The sequence below is a fragment of the Schistocerca serialis genome, chromosome 5 (genome assembly GCF_023864345.2).
Source record: "Schistocerca serialis cubense isolate TAMUIC-IGC-003099 chromosome 5, iqSchSeri2.2, whole genome shotgun sequence".
Classification (NCBI taxonomy): domain Eukaryota; kingdom Metazoa; phylum Arthropoda; class Insecta; order Orthoptera; family Acrididae; genus Schistocerca; species Schistocerca serialis.
In genome coordinates this window covers 462,919,016-462,931,358 of record NC_064642.1, presented here as the reverse complement: position 1 = coordinate 462,931,358, position 12,343 = coordinate 462,919,016, and the positions used below count along the sequence as shown (strand labels likewise).

The 12,343-nt window shown below is 43.2% G+C and overlaps 1 protein-coding gene and 1 non-coding gene across 6 annotated transcripts in view; both read right to left on the bottom strand.

Moving 5' to 3' along the window:
• Positions 1–8,732: 8,732 nt before the first annotated feature.
• LOC126480998 (nocturnin) overlaps positions 8,733–12,343 on the bottom strand; it is a 374,059-nt gene continuing 370,448 nt past the window's right edge. For all 5 annotated transcript variants that reach the window (XM_050104444.1, XM_050104447.1, XM_050104445.1 and 2 more), the window contains one exon: positions 8,733–9,500. In XM_050104444.1, coding sequence (XP_049960401.1) covers positions 8,988–9,500 — 513 coding nt within the window. In that variant the 3' untranslated portion in view covers positions 8,733–8,987. The remainder of the gene's footprint in view (positions 9,501–12,343) is intronic.
• Trnat-agu (transfer RNA threonine (anticodon AGU)) lies at positions 9,689–9,761 on the bottom strand. The gene has a single exon. It is a non-coding gene; the product is annotated as a tRNA-Thr (tRNA).

Genomic DNA, 12,343 nt, shown 5'->3' with positions numbered 1-12,343 from the left:
AGTGCAGTAGGTGGTAAAGCACTTAGCAGCCCCATCAGTCAAACAAATCAGTAATAGCTTGCACTGTACGTGCTTGAGCATTGTCGGAAACAACCTACGACCAGCTTTGAGATATAAGTGATGACACCTTCTGCGGGACCTGACCAGCATTTTGCGGGACAATGCTCAAGAACGTACAGTGCAAGCTGTTACTGATTTGTTTGACTGATGGGGCTGCTAAGTGCTTTATCACCTACTGCACTCCTCTGACTTAAGCCCTTGTGAGTTCAACACGATTTCTAAACTGAAAGAAACACTTAACAGCATTCGCTTCAGAACTGCTACAAATTCTCGGGCAATAGACCGCGCCGCTCGAACTGTCTACATCTACATCTACATTGATACTCCGCAAGCCACCCAACGGTGTGTGGCGGAGGGCACTTTACGTGCCACTGTCATTACCTCCCTTTCCTGTTCCAGTCGCGTATGGTTCGCGGGAAGAACGACTGTCTGAAAGCCTCCGTGCGCGCTCTAATCTCTCTAATTTTACATTCGTGATCTCCTCGGGAAGTATAAGTAGGGGGAAGCAATATATTCGATACCTCATCCAGAAACGCACCCTCTCGAAACCTGGCGAGCAAGCTACACCGCGATGCAGAGCGCCTCTCTTGCAGAGTCTGCCACTTGAGTTTATTAAACATCTCCGTAACGCAATCACGGTTACCAAATAACCCAGTGACGAAACGCGCCGCTCTTCTTTGGATCTTCTCTATCTCCTCCGTCAACCCTGTCAACACAGCTGGCACTGCTAAGAGTATCCTACGACTTCCACATCGCTGCCAACGGGTTATACACAATGCTGGTGACTACGTTGAAGGTCAGTAAAACTTTGAAACACGTATCTATTTTGTACGAGCTGTAAATAAATAGTTGCCACTATTAAAGTTCCAACCCTCGTATAACAATGCTGATGAATAAGACTTGATCTTGGAAACGCGTAAATTTTAATATTTTTTTGCACTGTAAATAGGTGGTTGAGCCAACATTTTAACTTTGACGGTAGGAGGGATTTAACTTTAAACTTAACGTCTCAATCTCAGTAATAGGCTCTAATGAACGTACTGAAGCAGAGGAAGGATGTACACGACAAGACACGCCCTGGTCGACCTTGCTCAGCTGCTGATAATCAACAGTGTCTCGATCGAGGTACCTCCGAAGATCAGCAGATTACAACCAAGGAGTTGTGTGCGTGGCTGAATATCGGCTGTAGTGACTTAGGCAAGAGGTTACGCAAACCTTGATAATCGGGAAGTGAGTGCGAGATGGATCACGCAGATGCTTACAAAAGACAAGAAAAATCGTCGAATGGAAATTTGTTGGGTCCTACTGGAAAATATGGAGCTGAAGATGGAAATTTACTGAACATCTTCATCACCTGTTATGAGATGTGGTGTCACCACTATGAACAGTAAAGATAAGAGACCATGGAGTAGCGACATGCGAGTTCTACAACAACAAAAAAAGTTCAAGATACAGCCACCTACAGGCAAAGTGATTTACACTGTCTTCCGGAATAGGCAGGGTGTGGTTTCTCTGGATGAGGTCGAGCGTAAAGCAGTTTTCAGTTCAGAACGCTACAAGACTAAGCTGAAAGTACAAATTCGCAAGGTCAGGCCAAATAAGAAGATGAACTTCCACTTCAACACGGTAACGAGAAATCCCACAATAGTTTTATGATCACGGAACTCATTGTCAGAATCCCGATTTACCAGCTTTAGACTTCCATCTCTTTGGACCTGTGAAGCATGGAGTAAGTGGCCACCATTTTCCAGATGCAGATGGTCATTAAATCCTTACTATAGCGGTTCAGATGACTGACACTTTTACGAGGTCAGCAATAGTGTGTAAAGATTGCCTATGAGTATGAGGAAAAATGACAGACAGGGTGTGGTAGATTAGTAATGAGACTGGCCGCCGCGCGGCCCCCCAGTCGCTCGCAGGGCGGTCTCCACCTGTACGTCACGTGGTGGCGGATCTGAGCTAACAATAGAACCGGTTCGCAGTCGCGTCGGGGCTCTGGTGCAGTGAGGGTCGCACTTCGCGTATTACGTTGTTTGTGTGCCCGTGACACTTGTGAAAACGCTGAAGATGGATTGCTCGATAGAACAGCGGTATGCAATCAAATTTTGCTTTCGCTTGGGCAAAACTGCTTCGGAAACTTTTGCTATGACTACGGAGGCCTACAAAGAAGACTCCCTATCAAGAGCTCAAGTGTTCCGGTGGTTTAATGAATTTAAAAACGGGAGGGAATCCGTTGAAGACATGGAACGATCTGGACGCCCTTCAACGAGTCGTGTGGATGAAACGGTGGCCAAAGTGAAAGAACTCCTGGACTCCGACCGTCGTTTAAGTCTAAAAATGATCGCCGATGAGGTCTCCGTGAATAAATTTACGGTTCACCAAATTGTTACGCAAGATTTGATGATGAGGAAAGTTTGCGCAAAATTGGTTCCCCGAGTGCTCACCGCCGAACAAAATCAACAACGAGTGGACGTTTGCCGTGAGATGTTGAATGATTTGGAAAATAATCCACACTTTTTAGACAACGTAGTAACAGGCGACGAATCGTGGACATTCCAGTACGACCCGGAGACGAACGCCCAGAGCTCGGAGTGGCACACACCGGCATCCCCGCGGCCGAAGAAAGCAAGAATGTCAAAGTCCCGCATCGAGACAATGCTGATTGTGTTTTTCGACAAGCGGGGGTTAATTCACAAAGAGTTTGTCCCTCAGGGGAAGACTGTCACTGCCGAATTCTACAAAGAAGTCCTTCAGCGATTGCACAGAGCCGTCAAACGGAAGCGACAGGACCTTGCTCAACGCTGGCGTCTCCACCACGACAACGCTCCGGCGCACACAGCGTTCCTCGTGACCTCCTACTTGACCCGAATTGGAGTTGAAGTTTTGCCACAGCCACCATACAGCCCTGACTTGAGTCCTCCTGATTTCTTCCTATTTCCGAAGGTCAAAAGATGCCTGAAGGGTCATCGTTTCGACGATATTCCGAACATCCAACGTGCTGTCACGAAGGCACTAACTGGGATAACTCAAACGGACTACAGTGGGGCCTATGAAGCTTGGAAAACGCGCTGGCAACGTTGTGTCGCCGCCCAAGGCGAGTACTTTGAAGAATATTAACGTTTTGTACAAATTGGATCAATAAATTTGTTTTTCTAGACTGAGTCTCATTACTTATCTACCACACCCTGTATGTAGCTCAAATTTTGGTTTATTTAACTACAGTATTGTACTTTCTATGTTTGTTGTAGTTTCCATGAAAATAACTCACTTGAGCATCCTTATGAGATCATCGTCGTCGTCGTCGTCGTCGTCGTCGTCGTCGTCGTCGTCACCGCCGCCAGGAATTGGGCCTTAGGCCAGTTCTGCCTCAGATTATTGGCGACATTTCTTTAATAGACATCAGATGTTTCTTTTTCCTTGTGGGTTATATAGCATAGCAGTTTTTGTTGTCCTATAATTAGGTAAACGTTGGACATGGTCTTTCCAGTTTAATCTGTATTCTTGATTGTAGTTGTAATGTGTTCAACATTAGGTCTAGTCTAATATTGCTGTTTCTTTGATAATCCAGTAGTGAGTATCCCTCTACAAAGCGCAGTAACTTCATCTCTGAATATTCGATCCGTCGTAATTGATCAGATGTTACGGATCATCATTCGCTACTACACAGCAGCAAAGGAAATGCTATTACTCTGTAAAGTTTAGTTAATGTGTTTTTTCTGCACCTTGTGCTTTAAAGTACGTTGTATGGTTTCCGAAAAATGTCCGAATCTCGCAAATTTTACTTCTACCTCATCTGACTTGGGACATTTTTAAATTGCCGTAAATTGTTCAATTATTTGCCCATCCATAGTAAATTTGAGTTTAATGGATTCCAATTCCCGATATAAGAATAGATAACAAAAATAAATGAATATATCGAAAAAAACGGAGAGGACGACGGTTCAATCCCGCGTCCGGCCATCCTGATTTAGGTTTTCCGTGATTTCCCTAAATCACTCCAGGCAAATGCCGGGATGGTTCCTCTGAAAGGGCACGGCCGACTTCCTTCCCCTTCCTTCCCTAATCCGATGAGACGGATGACCATGCTGTCTGGTCTCCTTCCCCAAACAACCAAACCAAACCAAACCAAAACTGAGACAGAAGGTTATATACTCTTCATATCCTCCCCTCCTACATACATGCTACTCTAACAAGTCAAAGCCCTTTGTGTAACAATTCTGATAAAGAAGACTGGATCTTGGAAACGCGAAAACTTTAGTATTTTTTCGTTGTAAGTAGCTGGTTGAGTCAACGTTTTAAATTTGACTGCAGGAGGGATTTAATTTAAACATAACGTCTCATTCTCGGTAATTGGCGCTAACAAATATACATAAATAGAGGAACAGAAAACCTTCCCCTTGAAATATCGAGTAATGAATAAAAAGCTATTGATTTCAAAAGTTAACACACGACAAAGTCCAAGTATCTGTGAGTAACTGGCTGTCTTACTTTAGCAATCCGACTGATCATTTATATATGACATATTGCTTTCACGATGTCTAACATTTATCGAGGCACTTGAAACGCTTCTCTTTACATGTAAATAAATATAAGCCCCAAAACTAAAACAGTTTATCCAAACCTACGTAAGAAACGCTGTATTTTTGTATTAATTCCGTGTATTCTCTTTAAATTGTCTTATAATGTGAAACTGTAATTAATTCTTACATGTGACACACGAACTGTATTTTTTAATTGGCAAATAATGCATCAGATGCCGCGCGAGCGGCGCCAACAGTCAAGTTGTATGCGATCAGCCGAGCCGGAAAGGAGAGCAGCGAAGTCTCTCGAACATTTTTGCACTGAAGAGGCTTCCAGAACAGGAAGAGACTGAGGAATAATGGCAGTTAAGTGGTCTTCAGTTGTTTACTCATCTATAAACACGACCAACGTCTGCCTCTCTCACTCTACTGATGACTCCGCTCTTGTCGATCGCTCTCTTAATGATTGCTCTCTCGAAAGATTTTGTATTAGAAAGATATTTTCAAGGTGTGTAAAGTATTTATCTATGTAAAAGTATTGTCAATATACGTGTATGAGTAATTGTTATTGTTTTTCCAGTGTTTCATTACAAAAACATTAAACGTGCCTGCCAATTTCTCCGTTTCAGCTAGGAGAACTGCATACCTGCAGACACATCGTTTGCTGGCCACTGCCTAAAATTACTGATGTTCGAATTTGTAGCAGTCACTCGTGCGTCGCTGAGATCTGTTAAGGGGACCACATAGTAGTTCAGCTCGAAAAAAAATCGATTTTCGGTCTTCATCGTATTTCGATAGATTAAGGTTTTATTCAAGTACTCTGAAAAGGATTTTGCTTAAAAAATTTTTTTCGAGCATTTAAAGAGCATTTTCCTACCACGTGTGTTTATGTGCCACGCCCACTTTTCTGTCACCCACTTTTCTGCATACATTTTAGATCTTTATATCCCCTACATTGCACGTTAGGGATTTTTGTTTTACTGCCGTGTGTGCTGGCCATCCTTGAATGCAACGGTCGGTATTCTTTTGTTACTGCTGTTTGTAAACAACACACTCTCAAACACGCAGTTAGTTTTGTTCAACTGTGATTGCTAGTAGTTGTTACACTTACGTTTACAGTGCTTGTTTACGTGTGTTTTGTTGTGTTTATTGAAGACGACGAAACGTAAAGGCATTTACTAGAAACGACAATTTAGAGGAAACAAGTTTAGAAAGCTTTCTGTGCAAGAGGTTATGTCGCCTGGCAACGATGTTTCTAATTGTGATTCTTTAACAAGTGCATCATCAAAGAAGCTCTCACCATTTCAAGAGAGTTACAATGAATTTACTGTAGGTGACAAGGGGTGCAGTAACATTATTATATATTTGAGAATATTATCAGATGTAATTTCTAAATTTGTACAATGTAGACAGTGTGGTGAGTCAGAGAGAGTGAAAATTTGTGAGAGTGCCGGTGGGAGAAAGGCCTAGCAACTGCTTTGGATTTAATTTGCACTAAATGCTCAGCTGTGATTTCATTTATGAGTTCTTCAAAACCAGAGCCAAGTGCAAGTGGCCCTTATGAAATCAATACTAGATCAGATTATGCCTTATGATCCATTGGTAAGGGCATGGCTGTAGGGAGAACATTTTGTTCAGTGATGAACTTACAACAATCACAAAATAAATTTGAAAAAACTGACTGCAATATTAGAGAAAGCTGTATGTGAGGTCGGTGAGAAAAGCATGAATCTGGCTGCTGGGGAAGCAGTGGAAGATAATGATGGATGTTCAGATATTGCAGTTGCGCTTGATTGAAGTTGGCAGAAAACAGGACATACGTCTCTGAATGGAGTAGTGACTGCATGAGTGTTGTTTATTGTTGTGGTCCTCAGTCCTGAGACTGGTTTGATGCAGCTCTCCATTGCAATTTCAGAGCAACAAGTGGTGGTATGACTGTGCAAGCTTCTTCATCTCCCAGTAACTACTACAACCTTGATATGAGAGGAAAAAAATTAGAAGACGGAAAATTTTTGACCGAACAGGGTCAGTTAACTAAAACTGAAATAGAAAACTTGCAGGTATACTATGGGCAGGCAATTAGGAGAAATAAAGAAAATCTGGAAGCAATGAAGAGAGATGTTTGGGCCCTATTCTTCCATAAGTCCTCTACTGATGATAAGCCATGTCATGGGTTATGCCCATCACGAGAAAATTCGAGGTGCAAACACAATAGAGCTCAGGCAACTGAAGAATCTTATTCTGACCAGCATTCTCTCCTTGCAGCTGTTATTATAGCAATTAAACTTATTTTCAGAGACTTGGCTCATCCTGACCTTCTAAGGAAATGTCTGCATGGGCAGACACATAACCCAAGTTAATGTTTCAACAGCATAATTTGGAATTGCCTTCCTACAACTGTATTTGTAGGCATGCATACAATGAAACTAGGAGTTCATGATGCTGTTATTACGTTCAATTGTGGTAATATTGGAAAGTGTTGGGTACTGAAAAAACTGAGAATTAATCCTGGTGAAAATATGATCACTGGGCTGCAACACTGCGATAAAATGAGGATAGCCGATGCAGATAGGTCTGCATCTAATACGGCCAAGAAAACATGACAAACATCCAGGAAGGTGAAAAAGAAGCTGGAAGACCTGCTAGAGGCCAAATAAGGGCCATCATATGCAGCAGGAGAGTTTTAATTAACTGTAAGTAACAAATTTCAAAAGTTTTTTCTTTAAAGTCAATTTCCCACAAACTAAAATTTTGAGTGCATATGGCCCATTATATCAGAAACTATCATGGGTAAATGAATGAAATTTTCAGAGAATCTGCGTAACATAAAAAGCCACCTTTGGTACTGTATTCATTAATATTCCCCCCTTAGGAAGTTCACAAAAAAAAAAAAAAAAATTTCTGCAGAAAAAACTTAATATTTTTTATTAGAAAATTTAAAACGTATTTCTTAAAAACTATAAAATGGATAAAGTAGATTTTAGTACAGTTAACTATTAGCATCATGTAGAAATATTAAGGTGCTGCATCAAATAGTTTTTTCAGAAATCGGTCAAATACTTGCCTAAATTAACATGGGTTGGAAAGGCAAGGTGCGGTCCGCTCAAGCCGATCTATAAATGTAGTCTCCAGGCAGCACTTCTGTGCATAACACGAAATATTAATGATCGGCATAAGGTGAACAAACGATGTGCGGGGTCACTCCACTCCAGGTTAGACAAAATCTTGAATTATTAATGTTTCTCTCTCAGTGGTAAATTTATCTGTGCCGTGTAATAATTTAAGCTTATAATTTTTTTCCTTGGCTGCTTTTTTAATTAACGGCACTCCACTTAATTCCTCTTACCCACATTTATTTTTCAAGTATCACTACAGAGCGCCACATAAAATAGAGAAAGCTTTCTTTTTTAAAATAATAATTCACTGTTTTGTCGTTGATACGTCTGCCACAGACGGCCCCTGCCAGGCAGACTATACTCAAGACAACCCTGTGTACCATATAACATACACAAGCACTTGCAGGCGCAACCAAGAGGAAAACAATCATTCAAAACAAACAGAACTTGCTACAGACTAATGAGAACCTTTTTCTGCAGAGGTCACCTCACAGATACAAGGAAAGTTGCAGTACTCCACCGGCTTTATAAGGCCAGCGCAGCAGCAGTACAGTCAGTGCCTCGCCGAGCTAGGACCAGCTCTGACGGACCTCACCAACGCTCTCGATGAATGGTCGTCTACAAGTTATTTGTTTTTGTGTGTATAAAAAATGGTTCAAATGGCTCTGAGCACTATGGGACTCAACTGCTGAGGTCATTAGTCCCCTAGAACTTAGAACTAGTTAAACCTAACTAACCTAAGGACATCACAAACATCCATGCCCGAGGCAGGATTCGAACCTGCGACCGTAGCGGTCTTGCGATTCCAGACTGCAGTGCCTTTAACCGCACGGCCACTTCGGCCGGCTTTGTGTGTATATCGTGATTGTTCGAGAAGTGTAGTTCAGTTTCAATAAACGACATTATACTGAGTGTTCTACAATACTGAGTATTCACCAGTCGTAGAAGGCTTTGTCGGTTCGGTCTGGTGGCTACTCAATTGAAGGGTGCTATGAGAGTAGGACTGCGAGGTCTTTAGGAAGAAATGACACTAGTGTATGTACAAAATATTTTATTGAAAGACATTTTTATAATGTTATACATGTGCCGTTTCGACTTCAACTTATGCCACTCACGTCGCACACTGCCGTCCGCTGCTGTGAAAGCAGTCCCGAGTGCAATAAAACCGTCCACGCTCGTTCAGCCTAATCTAGTGAAAAATATATAAATAGTGGGTGCACAACAACACGTTTTTAAAAAAATAAATAAACGAGCACTGTCTGGCTGTCGAGGTGAGAGGCCGCCGCTGCGACTACGACTCGGCTGCCGCGCCGGCGTCGGCGTGCGCGAAGCGGAAGTCGCAGACGAGGGAGAAGTGGTCGGAGGGGTAGGCGAAGGACGGCACGCGGCCCTCGCCGATCTCGTCGCCGCTGGGGAAGTCGAGCAGCGCCTCGACGCGCAGCGCGTCGCTGCTGTAGAAGACGTAGTCGATGGTGTGGCACACCTCGCCCTCCTCGCGCACCTTCCACGTGGTGTAGGCGGGCTCGCGGCCGTCCTCCGCGCCGTCGGCGTAGGCGCTGGCGAGCCGCATGTGCGGGCAGGAGCGCACGGTCGCGTACACGGGCTCGCTCGGCTCGGCGTTGAAGTCGCCGCAGAGCAGCACGGGCCGGCCGGCGGCGCGCGCGCGCACGAACTGCACCAGGTCGCGGCCCTGCTCGTTGCGCAGCGTCGACAGCAGAGCGCCCTGGCGGGCCTTCAGGTGCGTCGTCGCCACGCACACCTCGCGGCCCGTCTCGCGCACGCGCAGAACCACCGCCACCGCCACCTGCACCGCAACGACAAACACACACTCCTTTAACATTTGAACATGAATGATTTTTTACCAAAAACATAACTCACAAATAAATATAAATCGAAGGTGGAGAGGGGAAGAAAGGAAAAGAAAGTGTAGGAGTCACTGCTGTCAGCTGCATTGGGACATGGCGCGGAATCGGCGGCGACGAGTGAAAATGCGTGCCAGACCGGGATTCGAACCCGGGATCTCCAGCTTACTGGGCAGATGCGGTGACCACTGCGCCATCCGGGACACCGCGTTATCGCCACTGCACGGACTATCTCCATCTATCCGCAGTCCCTGTCCATTTCCTCCATATTCCCTCTTCCGAGATTCCCATAGGAGGTCGGACGTGTTTGTGCATGCGCACTGATGGCAGATTAGTTCCCCAGCTAGGCCACATATTCGTGTAACTCATAACGCCGCGCGCGTTCCATTTCCTCTACAGCAATGTCACGTCATCCACGTAAGTATTAAGAAAGGTTTTGAAAAAAAAAAAAAAAAAACACAAAATGGATAAACGTTTTGTGAAATAGTTTGTCTAAAAGTAAGAAGTAAAATAGTTTAGATTCATCAAATGTTTCCGTAATTGTTTTATTTCTAACTTTTAGACGAATCATTTTACATAACATTTGCCGGTTTCTTCCCAACCTTATTGTAAATTTTGTTACGAAAGCATGAAATATAATATATTTATATATCGATCGGTATTCTCTCAACTTAAAAGTATACAGATCAACAAAAAGCAGAGAGCTTGAGTTTATGCTGTAATTCGATATTTATTTTATTCTTTCAACAACAAAGAAATAATTCCGCAAATTTCCACGCCAATGTGCCTTGCTATGCGGAGAATAGCTAATGCTTGAAGACATGAACTTTCCGACACTTGATTTACATAGCTGGGAGCAGCTTTTCGTGAAATATTCGAATTTTTTCGCAAATCACGAAGTTGTACATAATTACCCCGATTTCCTTCAAGCAATTAAATATTTATCGCAAAGCTAGATCTGACCTTGGTCGAATTTATAACCCATTTGTCCATTTCCCACTATTTCTTTCGCTCTGACAATTCCGACAAAAATCCGATGCGTAATTTCCAGGGAGCTTTCTTATCGCTCTGCTCAAACATTTGGCCAGAAAACATACTGTTGTGGTGGCCATCCCTATCCACTTTGAGAAGTGGTTTGAGTGTGAACTAGTTGACACGAAAAGTAATTTAAAAGGCAGCTATATTATTGTCAAACTGATAGTGTTCGGACTTCCTCTGACAGCTCCGACAGATTTTGATCTATAAGGCATGTAAAGCATGCTTCTGGAATTCTTGGATCAATTTCGGCTCAACATGGTACACTCATGAACTACTGTCAGAAAAGATACTCTGAACTGAACATCTCCAGTGTTCTTATGGCAGAGCTGTGAGTAGGATGACGTGAAAAAATAATAGGAAACGATCGATGTGTCTAAAATGTATAGTCTTCGTCACTGGAAGTCGGACTGATGGTCACGAAGTGCATGTTTAATCAAACAGAAGGCTACAGAAACTTCTAGAAAGAATTAAATCTACAGGAGGTCACAATCAAACGCCTGGATCTTACGAGAAATCATTCAACTAACCATACACATAAATACAAAAACCAGGCTTTATAAATGGAAGTTTATGAGAGAGAAGGGACATGTAATTAACTGGGCAAAGTCACGTTGTCAGCTACCTTCGTGATAAAATCCAGAACTTTTGTACACAACATGGATTTGACAATAAAAGAAAATAACGAAAAGAAACAAAGGGATGGCCTCAGAAACATAAGGAGACAACTACAGAGAAATGGAAAGAGGAAGAGAAATAGTGAAAATACCACTGAATGAAAGCAACAGAAAATGCAGAAAAGTCGGAAAAACCTGGTATTAAACCAGAAATAGGAATTCACATGGTCCTTAAGGACCCCAAAAGTGACTCAGCTGTCGAAGAACCAACGGCACTAAAGATGTCTTCAACCGAAAGCTGGTTTTGAACATCACGCTGCATGGTACAAATGATCTCTGAAAGGACTTTCACAAACAGTGACAGAAGTACCTGAAGTAATCGTGGTGCATTTTTGTGTGTGTGTGTGTGTGTGTGTGTGTGTGTGTGTGTGTGTGTGTGTGTGTGTGTGTGTGCCCCCTTTCCTACAATTTCGCTTATCTAGTACTCCCGTATTCCCACCGTCCACATGGAACTATTTTGGGTCCATCACTGATGACTGCAAGTGAAGTGTCGACCAGAAGGTAGCAAGGTTACAGTTTACTCTGTTCTGCCAAACTGGAATTGCACTGGAATATGGTAGACCATTATTTTTAAGGGTTAGTCAAAGGGCTACCGAACAAAGCAATACCTCCCAATAACGTGTCGGACCTCCTTTAACCCGACGTAGTGCAGCAGCTCGACTTGAAATGGACTCCACGAGTGCTGGAATTCCTCTGCATAAATATTGAGCCAAGCTGTCACTGTAGCCGTCCATAATTGCGTTAAGTGTTGGCGGCGCAGGATTTTGCGTGTCCTATAAATGTAGGGGGATTTGTGTGGTCTACCATTCGCTCGAATTGTCCGGACTGGTCTTCAAACCAGTCGCGGACTATTGTGACCTGGAGACGTGGCGCATATTCATCCATAAAAATTCCATCGTTGTTTGGGAAAATGAAGTCCATGAATGGCTGCAAATGGTCTTCAGGTAGGCGAAAATTGGGCCAGAAGATCTAGTCCATTCCATATAAACACAGCTCACACCATTATGAAGTCGCCACCAGCTTGCACAGTGCCTTGTTGGCAACTTGGGTCTGCGACATATTCGAACTATACT